This window comes from Dendrobates tinctorius, unplaced genomic scaffold, assembly GCF_039654945.1.
Source record: "Dendrobates tinctorius isolate UK_male_01 unplaced genomic scaffold, ASM3965494v1 ptg000126l, whole genome shotgun sequence".
NCBI lineage: Eukaryota > Metazoa > Chordata > Amphibia > Anura > Dendrobatidae > Dendrobates > Dendrobates tinctorius.
The window spans coordinates 15,801,451-15,814,246 of NW_027361794.1; the positions used below are offsets into that span (position 1 = coordinate 15,801,451).

At 46.5% G+C, this 12,796-nt stretch overlaps 1 protein-coding gene across 1 annotated transcript in view; it reads right to left on the reverse strand.

Annotated features, from left to right (window-relative positions):
* Positions 1–7,902: 7,902 nt before the first annotated feature.
* The window catches only part of LOC141047281 (uncharacterized), a 224,675-nt gene continuing 219,781 nt past the window's right edge, over positions 7,903–12,796 (reverse strand). Inside the window, exons 4-7 of the mRNA XM_073542310.1 lie at positions 12,511–12,634; positions 12,330–12,427; positions 12,089–12,134; positions 7,903–9,421 (exon numbers count right to left, since the gene is read on the reverse strand). Of these exons, the coding sequence (XP_073398411.1) occupies positions 8,067–9,421; positions 12,089–12,134; positions 12,330–12,427; positions 12,511–12,634 (1,623 nt within the window). The 3' untranslated portion in view covers positions 7,903–8,066. The remainder of the gene's footprint in view (positions 9,422–12,088; positions 12,135–12,329; positions 12,428–12,510; positions 12,635–12,796) is intronic.

Below are 12,796 nucleotides of genomic sequence, written 5' to 3' on the forward strand. Positions count from 1 at the left end.
CACACGCGGTTCCGCTCCATACACCCCGTACACATACACGGCTCCGTACACTTCATACACACAGGGCTCTCCGTTCCTTACACCTCCTACACATGCGGCTCCACTCCGTGCACCTCCTACACGCGCGGCTCCGCTCCGTGCACCTCCTACACGTGCGGCTCCGCTCCGTGCACCTCCTACATGCGCGGCTCCGCTCCGTGCGGCTCCACTACATGCACTCTGTAAACCCCTCCTGACCCCACACATAAACTTCCCCTCATCCAGTGTGCCTGCTGATGTGGTATACTGGACTGGCCCCCCCATATACAGTGAAGGACAGACATGGGGGTCCCATACACAGTAACGGACGGACACGGGGGCCCCCATACACAGTGACGGACGAACACATGGGCCCCCATACACAGTGACGGCCACGGGGCCCCCATATACAGTGACGGACGGGGACAAACATGGGGCCCCCAATACACAGTGACGGATGGACACTGGGCCCCCTCCATACACAGTGATGGATGGGGATGAACATGGTGACGGGACCCCCATATACAGTGATGGACGGACACAGGGCCCCCATACACAGTGACGGATGAACACTGAGCCCCCTCCATACACAGTGATGGACAGGGATGAACATGGTGACGAGACCCCCATATACAGTGATGGACGGACACCGGGCCCCCTGTCACGGACACGTGTGTCTGGACGCAGTGGATACCGCAAGGCGAACCCATACGACACGCGTGACCCTGGATACACCGCCTCCAGTGGGGCGAATTTAAATAATAAAACGTGCAGATGGATACGCCGCCTCCACCTGGCGAATTTAGGTATTACAAGTTATACACAGTAGTCTGGAAACCCCGCCTCCAGTACGATGAATTTAAATAATAAAGGAAACCTGTGTAAGATTAACATTGGTGGGCCCTGTGATAGGGAATAGGGACGTGGAGACCTCCTGAGCTCCCCTGAGCCAGTGTCCCTGTACTCCTAACGTTCCCTATGCCGGCTCCGCACCGGGCGCCGCACGCGTACCTTAAAACCCTAGCTCGCCCTGACCCTAAACCCTCACTAGGGAATAGGTCGGTGCGGAAACTAATCCCACCACTGCACTAAAGACACAAAAGGAAAGAAGACAATACAGGGGACACCACTTAGCTTTATGCTCTGTTGCTTATGCTCCTGCAACAAAGCCCCACCACCTGCGTGCATCTTCTCCTCCACCCGGATCCATCACCATAACCGGATCCTTCACCATAGTGCAGCCTGGGAGCAGAGTCCATCACCAGTTGCAGCAGTCCAGAAACAGAGTCCCAAAGATGTGTCCAGCTTCTGCCAAGCAGTCAAGCATGCTTGAGTCCAGCTCTCAGCAACCAAGTCGAGCATGCTGAGTGCAACTCTCTTCATAGTCGCCACTCCACCAAGCCATGCAAGCACCTCCTGCTGACACCAGAAACTGTGACTCCACCACGTCATGCCAGCCCTTCTTGCAGACCACATAGCTGCCACTCGTCCCCTCTGGCTAGGCTGCGCGGGACTCATGTTCAGCTCCTTCTTTCACCCAGGCTTCCTTGTGAATGAACACACAATGAAACAATATCACCAGCAGTGATTGAACACACCTGACTCTCTTTTATAGAGCCTAACACCTGACTTGTAATTAAGTGTACATTAAACCTAAGACTAAAGTGCGATACCACTAACCACCACCGGGGCAACTCAGAATGAACGACACCACGTGTGATAATTCTAATGGCCACCGGGGGCAATAGTCTCACTTTGGCACCAAGCCAAAGGAAAAAAGTTCACTTTTGTCCATTTAACTGTCAGATCCCGCCTGGATCATGACAGTACCCCCTCCTTAATGAGGGGCCTCTGGACCCTCAAGACCACTCCTCATTAGGGAAACACCAACAGTGGGGATGCCCAGATCCTGAGTTCACCCCACCACTACCTGACACTTCAGGTTTATGACAAACGCACCACTGGTATTGGCAATACATGTTCTGGAGGAACCACTCATCTCCACAGCGCCGACCTGAGGAACGAGATTATGTATGTGTATGTTTGCTATGAGCTGATCAGACTCCACAACACACTTCCACAAGATGGTTTTTTGGTGGCCACCCATACACGCTCGTTCACACACAGGTCCGGACCTGAACGTTTATTGCACACATTCGTTTGTCATAACTTTGGTGAACTCATTCTGGACTCGACAATAGAGGCGTCCCCCTGTGTCACCAAACTCACACCCCCGCCATTCACCAAGGGACACCACCCTCCAACCCTTTCACCATGAGGTCTGTGCCTCCCAGGGTTGGTTAATGGCGAGGGTTGAGATTTGTCCCTACTCCTCCGCAGCACACCTGCTGCTCACACCTGGAGGAGAAGGGGACAGAAAATGGAGGAAATATAAACTCGCTGGTCGCCTTCCTCCAAACGACCAGGAGGGGGGCGGCCTCTTCGGTGGTATAGAAGATTTGGCGTCAGCCCCACGGACTATACACCAGTCTGCTCACTACAGGGACGTACCCCTTCACCTCGGCGAACCCCAGACAGCACCATGGGGATCACCAACTCCACCCACCTGTCTGGGTACATCCACCTGTATAAACAAGTCCCGCTCCCCAGCAGCGACTCTAGGGGGCACTTTGCCAGAGCTGCAGGAATATGGAGGAAAAATACTCTCTCTGGTTGCCTCCAGACGACCAGGAGGGGGCAGCTTCTTCAATGATATGGAAGATTTGGCGTGAGCCCCGTGGACTATACACCAGTCTGCTCACTACCGGGACGTACCCCTTCACCTCAGGGAATACCAGGCAGCTCCGTGGGGCACCACTGCTCCCGCCTGCCTGGGTGCGTCCCCAGTATGAACAAGTCCCGCTCCCCAGCAGCGACTCTAGGAGCTTTTAGCCAGACCGCAGCCGCCATTTTGATTTCCTGGTTACCTGAGCAGAGGCCCCAGACCCTGATAACTGCTGTTGCAGCGGCTCTAACACCGTGCCGCTCCTCACTCACACCAGTGAGGCCCGGCAGCAATTACTCACGGGTCTCCACATGGCCTAGGCTCACCAGAAAAAAAAATTGTATGGCTGGTGATAATGTCACGGTCACGTATGTCTGGACGCAGCGGATACCGCAAGGCGAACCCATACGACACGCGTGACCCTGGATACACCGCCGTGCATCTTCTCCTCCACCCGGATCCATCACCATAACCGGATCCTTCACCATAGTGCAGCCTGGGAGTAGAGTCCATCACCAGTTGCAGCAGTCCAGAAACAGAGTCCCAAAGATGAGTCCAGCTTCTGCCAAGCAGTCAAGCATGCTTGAGTCCAGCTCTCAGCAATCAAGTCGAGCATGCTGAGTGCAACTCTCTTCATAGTCGCCACTCCACCAAGCCATGCAAGCACCTCCTGCTGACACCAGAAACTGTGACTCCACCACGCCATGCCAGCCCTTCTTGCAGACCACATAGCTGTCACTCGTCCCCTCTGGCTAGGCTGCGCAGGACTCATGTTCAGCTCCATCTTTCACCCAGGCTTCCTTGTGAATGAGCACACAATGAAACAATATCACCAGCAGTGATTGAACACACCTGACTCTCTTTTATAGAGCCTAACACCTGACTTGTAATTAAGTGTACATTAAACCTAAGACTAAAGTGCGATATCACTAACCACCACCGGGGCAACTCAGAATGAACGACACCACGTGTGATAATTCTAATGGCCACCGGGGGGCAATAGTCTCACTTTGGCACCAAGCCAAAGGAAAAAAAGTTCACTTTTGTCCATTTAACTGTCAGATCCCGCCTGGATCATGACACCCCCCATACACAGTGACGGATGGACACTGGGCCCCCTCCATACACAGTGATGGACGGGGATGAACATGGTGACGGGACCCCCATATACAGTGATGGACGGACACAGGGCCCCCATATACACACAAGCAGATACAGAGGCATATACAAATACTGTAATGCATACACATTTGCTGAACACTCACCCAGAAAAAAATGTATTGCTGCACAGCCTGCACTTGAGAGAGCTGATGAAGCAAGCACAGCCGGCATTTTACAGGTCAGACTCAGGACAGGAGCAGAGGAGAGAGTGAGCACAGCCTGCTGACACCACAGCGTCTGTCTGCAGTGCTAATAGCCAGCAACACACAGACAGAGCAGGAAAGCAGTGCACTAGCTGAAGGTATGTGCTGCACTAACTCTTTGGACACACTTTTAAAGGGCCCACATTTTAAAAGAGCCACGCTTTTAAGGGCCCCCGCGACGGTGTGACCTATTCCCTCTCATCATCAGGGCCCACCCACCACCACAGGGCATTTTCCAGGTATCACGCCAGGGTCAGGCCAGACAGACCCTGGCAGGGACTTATGAAGGAGGCAGGAGCTGGAGCTGAGGGCTAGGCCTACCGGAGGAATCTCCGGTATACCGGAGGAATCTCTGGTATACCGGTGCCTCAGTCTGAGCCTGACCCCGCTCATATGTCACAGCTTATGTCATTCTGTTCAGTATTGCTAATTCCCTTTTATATTAGTATTTTTTGCTTTGCTTCCAGTTCACACCAGAATGCTGATCTAGTGGGGGAGAGGTTGTGTGGCCTCAGTGTTTTTGCATATCAGACGTGTTGGATTTTTTAGGGTTTTTTTGTGATTGCAGACAGTATCTTTTCTTTCCTGTCCTATCCAGACAGTTTGGGCCCCATCACTTGCTCATTCTATTTTCTGCCTGCATTTGTGCTTCATCGTTTCTCACCGACAATATATGTTTGGGGGCTGTCTATTCTTTTGGGGTTCTACTCCGGGGCAGTTTAGTTTTCCCCTTTCTTGCTTTAGGCTTAGTTAACTCTTTGGCTGTGCCGAAGCATCTAGGGCATTGTAGACACGTCTCACGGCTAATGCTAGTTGTGTTGTTAGGTTTAGGGGTCTGCAATCCGCTAAGTTGCCAAACTTTCTGGTTTCCTGGTTGCTTAGCTGATTCCCCAGTAATCCTCCTCGGTGACCGAATCATAACAGAGTCCTCTGCTTCGACCTCGGCAGAGGATTCGGGTTCATCCAGGACTCCAGAAAAGCTCCCGACCTGTTTGTGAACAGGCGGGATGTCGAAGCTCATCTCATCCGGGGACATCCGGAGCGCGATCCCTGGTGAGTACGTCTCCTTTACCCGCCATCTTGGAGACAGGGGATGGTACGCGCTTCATGTCTGCAGGATTCCTGCCGAGCTGATAGCCCCACAGGAACATCAGGGGGCGACAACAACTGCGGCTCTGTCAGTAACCCCAGCCATGGCAATACCACCAGTGCCACGTATAGCAGCAATGACACCAGCTGCAGTAAGGCAGATCGTTCCTCAGGCTGCAATTGTACCTCAACCAGCAGCCATTCCATCATCATTGCCAACAATAGGACAGGAGACTTTACCAGATGAAGCTCCGCAAGCGGTATATACCCAGGCTGCTACAGCAATCATAATGCCTCCAAGATGCAGAAGTCCTGAAGTTCTTCCCTGGAAGAAAGGGAACCAAACAGGTTCAATGTAACCAGGAGGTTGTATCATTCAACCCCATTAAAATGAACAGAGACTTGGGCAAGTCCGTTGTAAATAGTTAGACCCAGGGGTAGCTTTGGCAACATGTTAAACCTGATTGCGTTTTAAAGTCATAAGGAGAAAAAGAAGTAGAGACAATGGGATCATGAACAGTGAGTGATCAAAACTTTCTTTGTATATAGTTTAGCACCTATTCAGGTGCTCCTTCTTGGTTTTACACGTGCCTTTTAAAATACAGAAACTTCATCATTGCACATCAACTACAGACCTGAAGAAAAACCTGTTAGGTGTGGCCGAAGATGAGGTCTAAAGGGGAGACCAGTTATGTCTTGCAGCCCACCCAAGACCAACGTTGGAAGTTTTGAGCGGGTCCTCCATACAGCACAAGGACACTAGAAGATACCCCGGCTGGGATAGTATCTGCCACTTACCTCAAATAATGACTGCTTTTTCATTGTAACTAATAAAAATGTTATCATGATTGTAAATATTATACTATGTATAGGAAACTGTATATTGATAGTGTATAGGATTATTGTGAAAATCTAGTATAGCATTGGTAGAGTATCAGAACTAATAGGTATCAGTAGATTATTAAGTAGCAGAACTGGCTTTTTGTAAAATATGGTGAATGTCTAATAGTAAATGAGAAAAGTATTGTTTCTGGGACAAGGTGTCCAGAGCAGGTGGCGAACCACTTAACAACGGTTGTCACCCAAACAGTTTAGAGACATGTGTAAGTATTGTATAGATAGATGGAAGACATAAGGAATAATGAAAGTATTTCAGCAGGGATAGTGTGCCCTGACTTGGTCACAAACTCCACAGTTGGTAATGGTTGCTGCCAGTAGAACTTTAGAATATAGAAGATAGGAATGGATAACTATCTAGGATGTAAGATAGTAGTAAGATATAGATAATGTAAGGTAATGTTATCATGTAACGTTGAAGTGAGAGAGTGTCTCCCGTAAAGGGAAGTTGAGTTTGAATATGTTTTACCCGATAACACGTGTTTAAAAATTGTTTGTATGTTCCCCTGTAACATCATGTACTCTGTTTCAGCCCATGGACGTGCTGTGTCTAATGGGGGGGTATGTGGTTCCCCCTGAGGGCCCAGTCGCCACATAGGTACTGCACCTCAACCAGAGGTGTAGTATCCCACCTTTCAGGTAAGATGGAGACACCAGACCTGGCTCTTACACAACACTGCATCCACCACAGCCGCAGGTGATGTGCTTCACCATCCCTGCTGGCTAGGAAAGGGTGTTAGAAGGTGGGTGGAGCTGGAAGGTTGGAGTGGGAGAATAGAAGGGAAGTTAGGATCAGTCTTCCCGTAGGGGAAGAAGGGGAAAGACGTGCATAGGCAACCTTCCCGTGGGGAAGGTGGGAAGAGATAGAATTGTACAGCAGACCCCCTGCTCTGAGGGCTTGCTGGTATGGAGTGAAGGACTGAAAGAAGCTCCCTGAAGGGGAAAGGGATTTCCCAGAGGCAGGGTGGAGAGTGCTCATTCAGAAAGGATCTGTGAGCAATTGTATGCATTTTACATTGAAATCAATAAGACCCAACTCTCTTGTTTTCCCCATAATGGGCTCATTACCATTGAAAAAAATGTGCGACAAATAAGGTCTATTGGTCTAGTGTATGCTGCATCCTGTCGATCTCCAGCAGTCCTTATCAATAGGATCACCAAGGATAGTATTGAATAAAGTGAGCAGTGTCTGCATAATCACTTATGTATTAATGCTTTCAGGTATAACCCTTATCCAGATATTATTGTGATTTTCTTGGTCATCAACCATATTATACAGACTGTTTATTTGCTGGCTGTGAAGATCCAGTGTTAGTTTATGAGCATTTAGATGGTTGAAAACTTGTACGACATCATCCAATAATCTCTGTACCTTGTCAGTAAGCTGTGACAGGCTATAAGTGAGGGAAATATTTTCAGTTTTGTATGTGGTCTCCAACCTCTGTATATATTTCTCCATGTCTTGTTTAGTAGGCATAGACGCAATATGATATACAAATCAATTATGGTGTTCCACATATCAGAATCCCCTGTGGCTTGGGGGGGGAGGTAAATTCCCCTGTGAAGCAAACATTGCTCAGTATGTGGGCTTCGGTGAGAACACAAGAAGATTTGTGGAGCTGTTTTCTTGTGAGACCGACATTAAGAAAGGAGAAATTGCAAGACTTTCATAATGTAAGACAGCTCAAGCCTGTGAGTTTAGTGCTTTTTCCAAGCTGAGGCAGTAATGGCACCGGAGTGGGAAGATGTGCCCTTTGATAAGAAATGCGGGAATGTGAATCGCGACACCAATTAATCAGCACAGGCATGGAAGGAGAGTATGAGTGTTTATATTTTAAAGAGACCAAACATGAGAAAATATAAGATACACTTTTCAGTTAAAACAAGATTCTGAAGATGAAAAAGGCTTCTCCCCTGTGTGACTACTCTGAAGTTTATTAAGAGTTAAATTCCCAAATAAAACTTTTCCCGCATTAGGAACATGAAAAAAGCTTCTCCCCTGTGTGAGTTCTCTGATGTTTGATAAGACTTGATTTATCTGTAACATATTTCCCACATTCTGAACAGGAAAAAGGCTTCTCCCCTGTGTGAGTTCTCTGATGTTTGATAAGATTTGATTGAGCTGTAAAACATTTCCCACATTCTGAACATGAAAAAGGTTTCTTCCCTGTGTGAGTTCTCTGATGTGTGTGAAGATTTGATTTACGGTTAAAACATTTCCCACATTCTGAACATGAAAAAGGTTTCTTCCCTGTGTGAGTGCTCTGATGTATGATAAGATTTGATTTATATGTAAAACATTTCCCACATTCTGAACATGAAAAATGCTTCTCCCCTGTGTGAGCTCTCTGATGTTTGATAAGACTTGATTTATTTGTAAAACATTTTCCACATTCTGAACATGAAAAAGGCTTCTTCCCTGTGTGAGTCCTCTGATGTTTGATAAGACTTGATTTATCTGTAAAACATTTCCCACATTCTGAACAGGAAAAAGGCTTGTCCCCTGTGTGAGTTCTCTGATGTGTGATAAGACTTGGTTTATTTGTAAAACATTTCCCACATTCTGAGCACGAAAAAGGCTTCTCCCCTGTGTGAGTTCTCTGATGCCTGATAAGACTTGATTTATGGTTAAAACATTTCCCACATTCTGAACATGAAAAAGGCTTCTGCCCTGTGTGAGTTCTCTGATGGATGATAAGATTCGATTTATGGTTAAAACATTTCCCACATTCTGAACATGAAAAAGGCTTCTCCCCTGTGTGAGTTCTCTGATGTGTGATAAGATTTGATTTCTCTGTAAAACATTTCCTACATTCTGAACAGGAAAAAGGCATTTCTCCTGTGTGAGTTCTCTGATGTGTGATAAGATGTGATTTATGGTTAAAACATTTTCCACATTCTGAACAGGAAAAAGGCTTCTCCCCTGTGTGAGTTCTCTGATGTGTAACTAGATGTGATTTCTGGTTAAAACATTTCCCACATTCGGAACAAGAATATCTATTCTCCTCTGTGTGAATTTTTTGATATTTAAGAAAAGACTTTTCGAGGGGAAAACTATTTACATATTCAGAACGTGAAAATGGTTTCTTTGCTTTATCAGTTTGCTTTTTAATGCTTATTTTATGACTCTGAGTTTCCTCAGGGGTCAGTAATGAATCAGAAGACAGGACCTGTTTCAAAGTATCAGATGGTCGATCTTTGCTGTGAAGGGATGATAGAATATCTGGAGTAATGGCATTCACTTCAATTGTCTCCTGTGTAATCTCAAGATCATCTGATTTATAAATTACAGATGTCAGCTGTCCCCCTGATCTCCTGGTGCAGTAATCTGCCAAGAATAAAACCAATTATTATTTTTGAATAAAATCCTTAAAATTTATATTTATTAACATTTCTACTTAATCTCTTTAAACATGCAAATTATGATAAAGAAGTTTAATTAATCACCCAGACCAGACAATGACATTTCAGTCTTATAGAAACATTCATAGCATGAATCAGTAGAGCGTGGTGTTAGACTGTTTGTTCATTCTGCCTCCCAAATGTAGGTGAAAATAATAACAATGAAAACTTGTATTCATCTCACAAAAAACAAGCCCCACTCAGGTCCATCATCTGCCAGAGGAAAAACAGAGGTTTCCACATTATTAGTGGCTCAAAGGCTCTTGAAAAGCAACATGGCTTCCATAAACCAATCCAGCAATATCCGCTATCCCAAAGTCACATCTTTCTCTCACTTCTGAGCCTTGTAGTGCGACCAAACCACATTCATCATCCATGTATTTGGCATTACTATAGCGAGAAGAACCCACTTCATTTACGGTGTGTGTCTCCTGGAGCACAATCTGGGCACTATGTGATGGGTAGTAAGATGGCAAATGTGCGATTTTCTCTCTCCAACATCCACTCAGTGCTAATTTCCAGACAGTGTCTGAAGTCAAAATAGTCACTACTCCTATAGATTAATTCCCTGAGGGTTATAATTTCCATAATTGAGCCACTTTATTGGGTTTTCTACTGCTCTGGTTTTCTATTTTGTCATATTAGGACTTCTGTAAATGGTGTGTCACAATTTTTCTGGGATCTGGTCCTGCAACATCTGTGTCTGCCACCAGGCGCCGCCTTATTCATTCTGCAGGGGGCGCTGGTGATGCAGGAGACATCGCAACCAGAAACTCTGGATGGCACAGGCTCTGTCCTTCCAATAAGATTAGGTTGCCTGGGACCTGTAGTACCATCCAGTCTAGCAGTATGGGATTGTGTGGTGTCCAACTGAAGTACAGTATTTTTTGGATTATAAGACGCTCCGGATTATAAGATGCACCCCAAATTTTGAGGAGAAAAATAGGGAAAAAACTATTTTTAATAAAATGGTGATGCTTTTTATAATCCATGCGCCGTATTGCTTACTGGGGGTGGTGGCTGCGGTGAAGTGAGGTCCCAGGGTCGCTGCTGGAGCAGGCAATAGTAGAGCATTGCTGCAGGACGCAGGCTAGGATGAGGGGGCGTTCCAATGTGCGGCACGCCGGTGCGGATGTTGGGTGCTGCCGTTATACTCTGTCCCCGATGCGGTGGGGGGCTCTGCCGACATTTTGTGAAAGGCCAGAGCCCCCAGCAGCTCTTCCATGGTTTTCTGTGCGGTGGACTCCAGGAAAATGGCTGCCGGGAGGCGGCGCATGGGCAGATGGAGATCTCGGCACCAAGATCTCGGGAGATGAGATCACAGCACTGAAACACATCACCACAGATGGAGCTTTTGCTCTGGAACCTTCAGTCCCTATCAGGACCTTTGTCCTTCTCTGTGCCCTGCCGGACTCACCTGTATTTCTCATAGCCCTATCTGGGATCTTTGTACTATTCCGCTGTGGCCTCTCCTCTATAATCCATTTTTCTACTTAAGTGAGGCTTGATAAAGACCCATAACAGGGTCGAAAAGTTACCTTGACACTTTATTACTGCTGTGGTGACTTCAATAAATTCATCTATGTTTTGCATAATCATATTTTGAGTGCGGCTGTTTCTTCACTTATATGACTCTAACTGGACTAGCTCCAGGTTCAGCCTGCACCTGCCCTACACTTAACAGAGTGCACACCATTTATCTATAAATTGCACTCATTCATGGTGGACCATTGGAGCTACTATGAGTCCTGACCACAAGAGCAGGAAAGTATTAGTGCTCCCCATTTCAGGAGAGATTCTGCAGTAATCTGAATTCCTTAGGATTGAAAACAGAATGTAATTTATGATGTGGAGTGAATCCATGAAGTCAGCGCTCGAGCCATGCCAACACATCTCCTGCAGGCGGGAATAAATGTATATTACAGCCATCAGCCACGCACAGCTTAGAGATATATCATGGCACAGGTGTAATATTTTTATGTAGTTTCTCGCGACCCTGTTTGAAGTTAGTCATTTTTAAATTGAAAAGTCAGGATAAAGGGAAACTCTGTTGTTATTGTGCAGAAATTCACACTTGGCCTCACTGCACATTTAATCTTAGTGATCATAAAAGAGAAGTTTGGCCAGAAAGACTGGACCTGGTCTTGTAGGGACCATATGAGCACATTCAGCAGCACAGAAGGGAGAGAAGGTAGATTCATCCAATAAGATATCAGGGATCTAGGAAGCCAACAGCATCATTACCCTCCACTTTCTCTTACAGGCACATCATAATATTTTTCTTCAAGTGATTTTCTAACTCGTCAGCACATTCTATGTCATTTGGCTTTCTAGTTTACAGATCTGGGCAGGTAATGGTCAGCGTCTTCTAATACCGGATCCTCAATGGATCCTCCAGGTTGTAACTTCTATAGAAAAGGGCTTTCAATGAACAACGTCATTTGAAATGTTTTGGATGGTGGAAAACGTGGTCTAGCGGCAAAATGGTGATCACACGACTGTGATACGGCCGGACTACACCATCGATAAAGCCGCCATAGCCGGTGACTGAGAAGAATCTCTAACTTGTCTATATTTAGTGGTCAGTACTCACCCTTCACATATGTCTCTGTAGTATTAATATGGGTCAAATCTTCACCCTAAAATAAATATTGTAAAAAGTCACAGATGGAGAAGTCACATCTATGATCAGCTCTAATCCTGCCATCTCCACCGTTCTCATTACACAAGTATAAAACATATAATACTGGTGGATAAAACAAGACTGAGCAAAAAATCTTTACAGCCGTCTACACATCACAGGGGAGATCTCATGACACCTTCTCTCCATCTACCTGATGATCCTGAGGAACATTGGGATCTTCTTGTTTACAGTCCTTTGGAAGAAGAGGATGGGGACATCTCTCTGGTGTTGTCCTCTTACTGGACAGATCTGGAGGAAACACATACAGGGACTGAATTCATTCTTTACATACAGATAATTATAGGCCGTGTGTATTTAGTCCTGTCTATTACCTGGTGATGTGAGGGGCTGGGGATCCTCCATCATGACGTCCTTGTACAGATCTTTGTGTCCTTCTAAATACTCCCACTCCTCCATGGAGAAATAGACAGCGACATCCTGACACCTTATAGGAACCTGACACATACAATGATACCGTCATCCCCCGATCCCTTCATAGCATTACTGTATAATGTCCCAGCATTCCCAGCAGTCTCACCTCTCCAGTCAGCAGCTCAGTCATCTTGTAGGTGAGTTCTAGGATCTCCTGGACATTTATGTCACCATGGATCAGGGGGT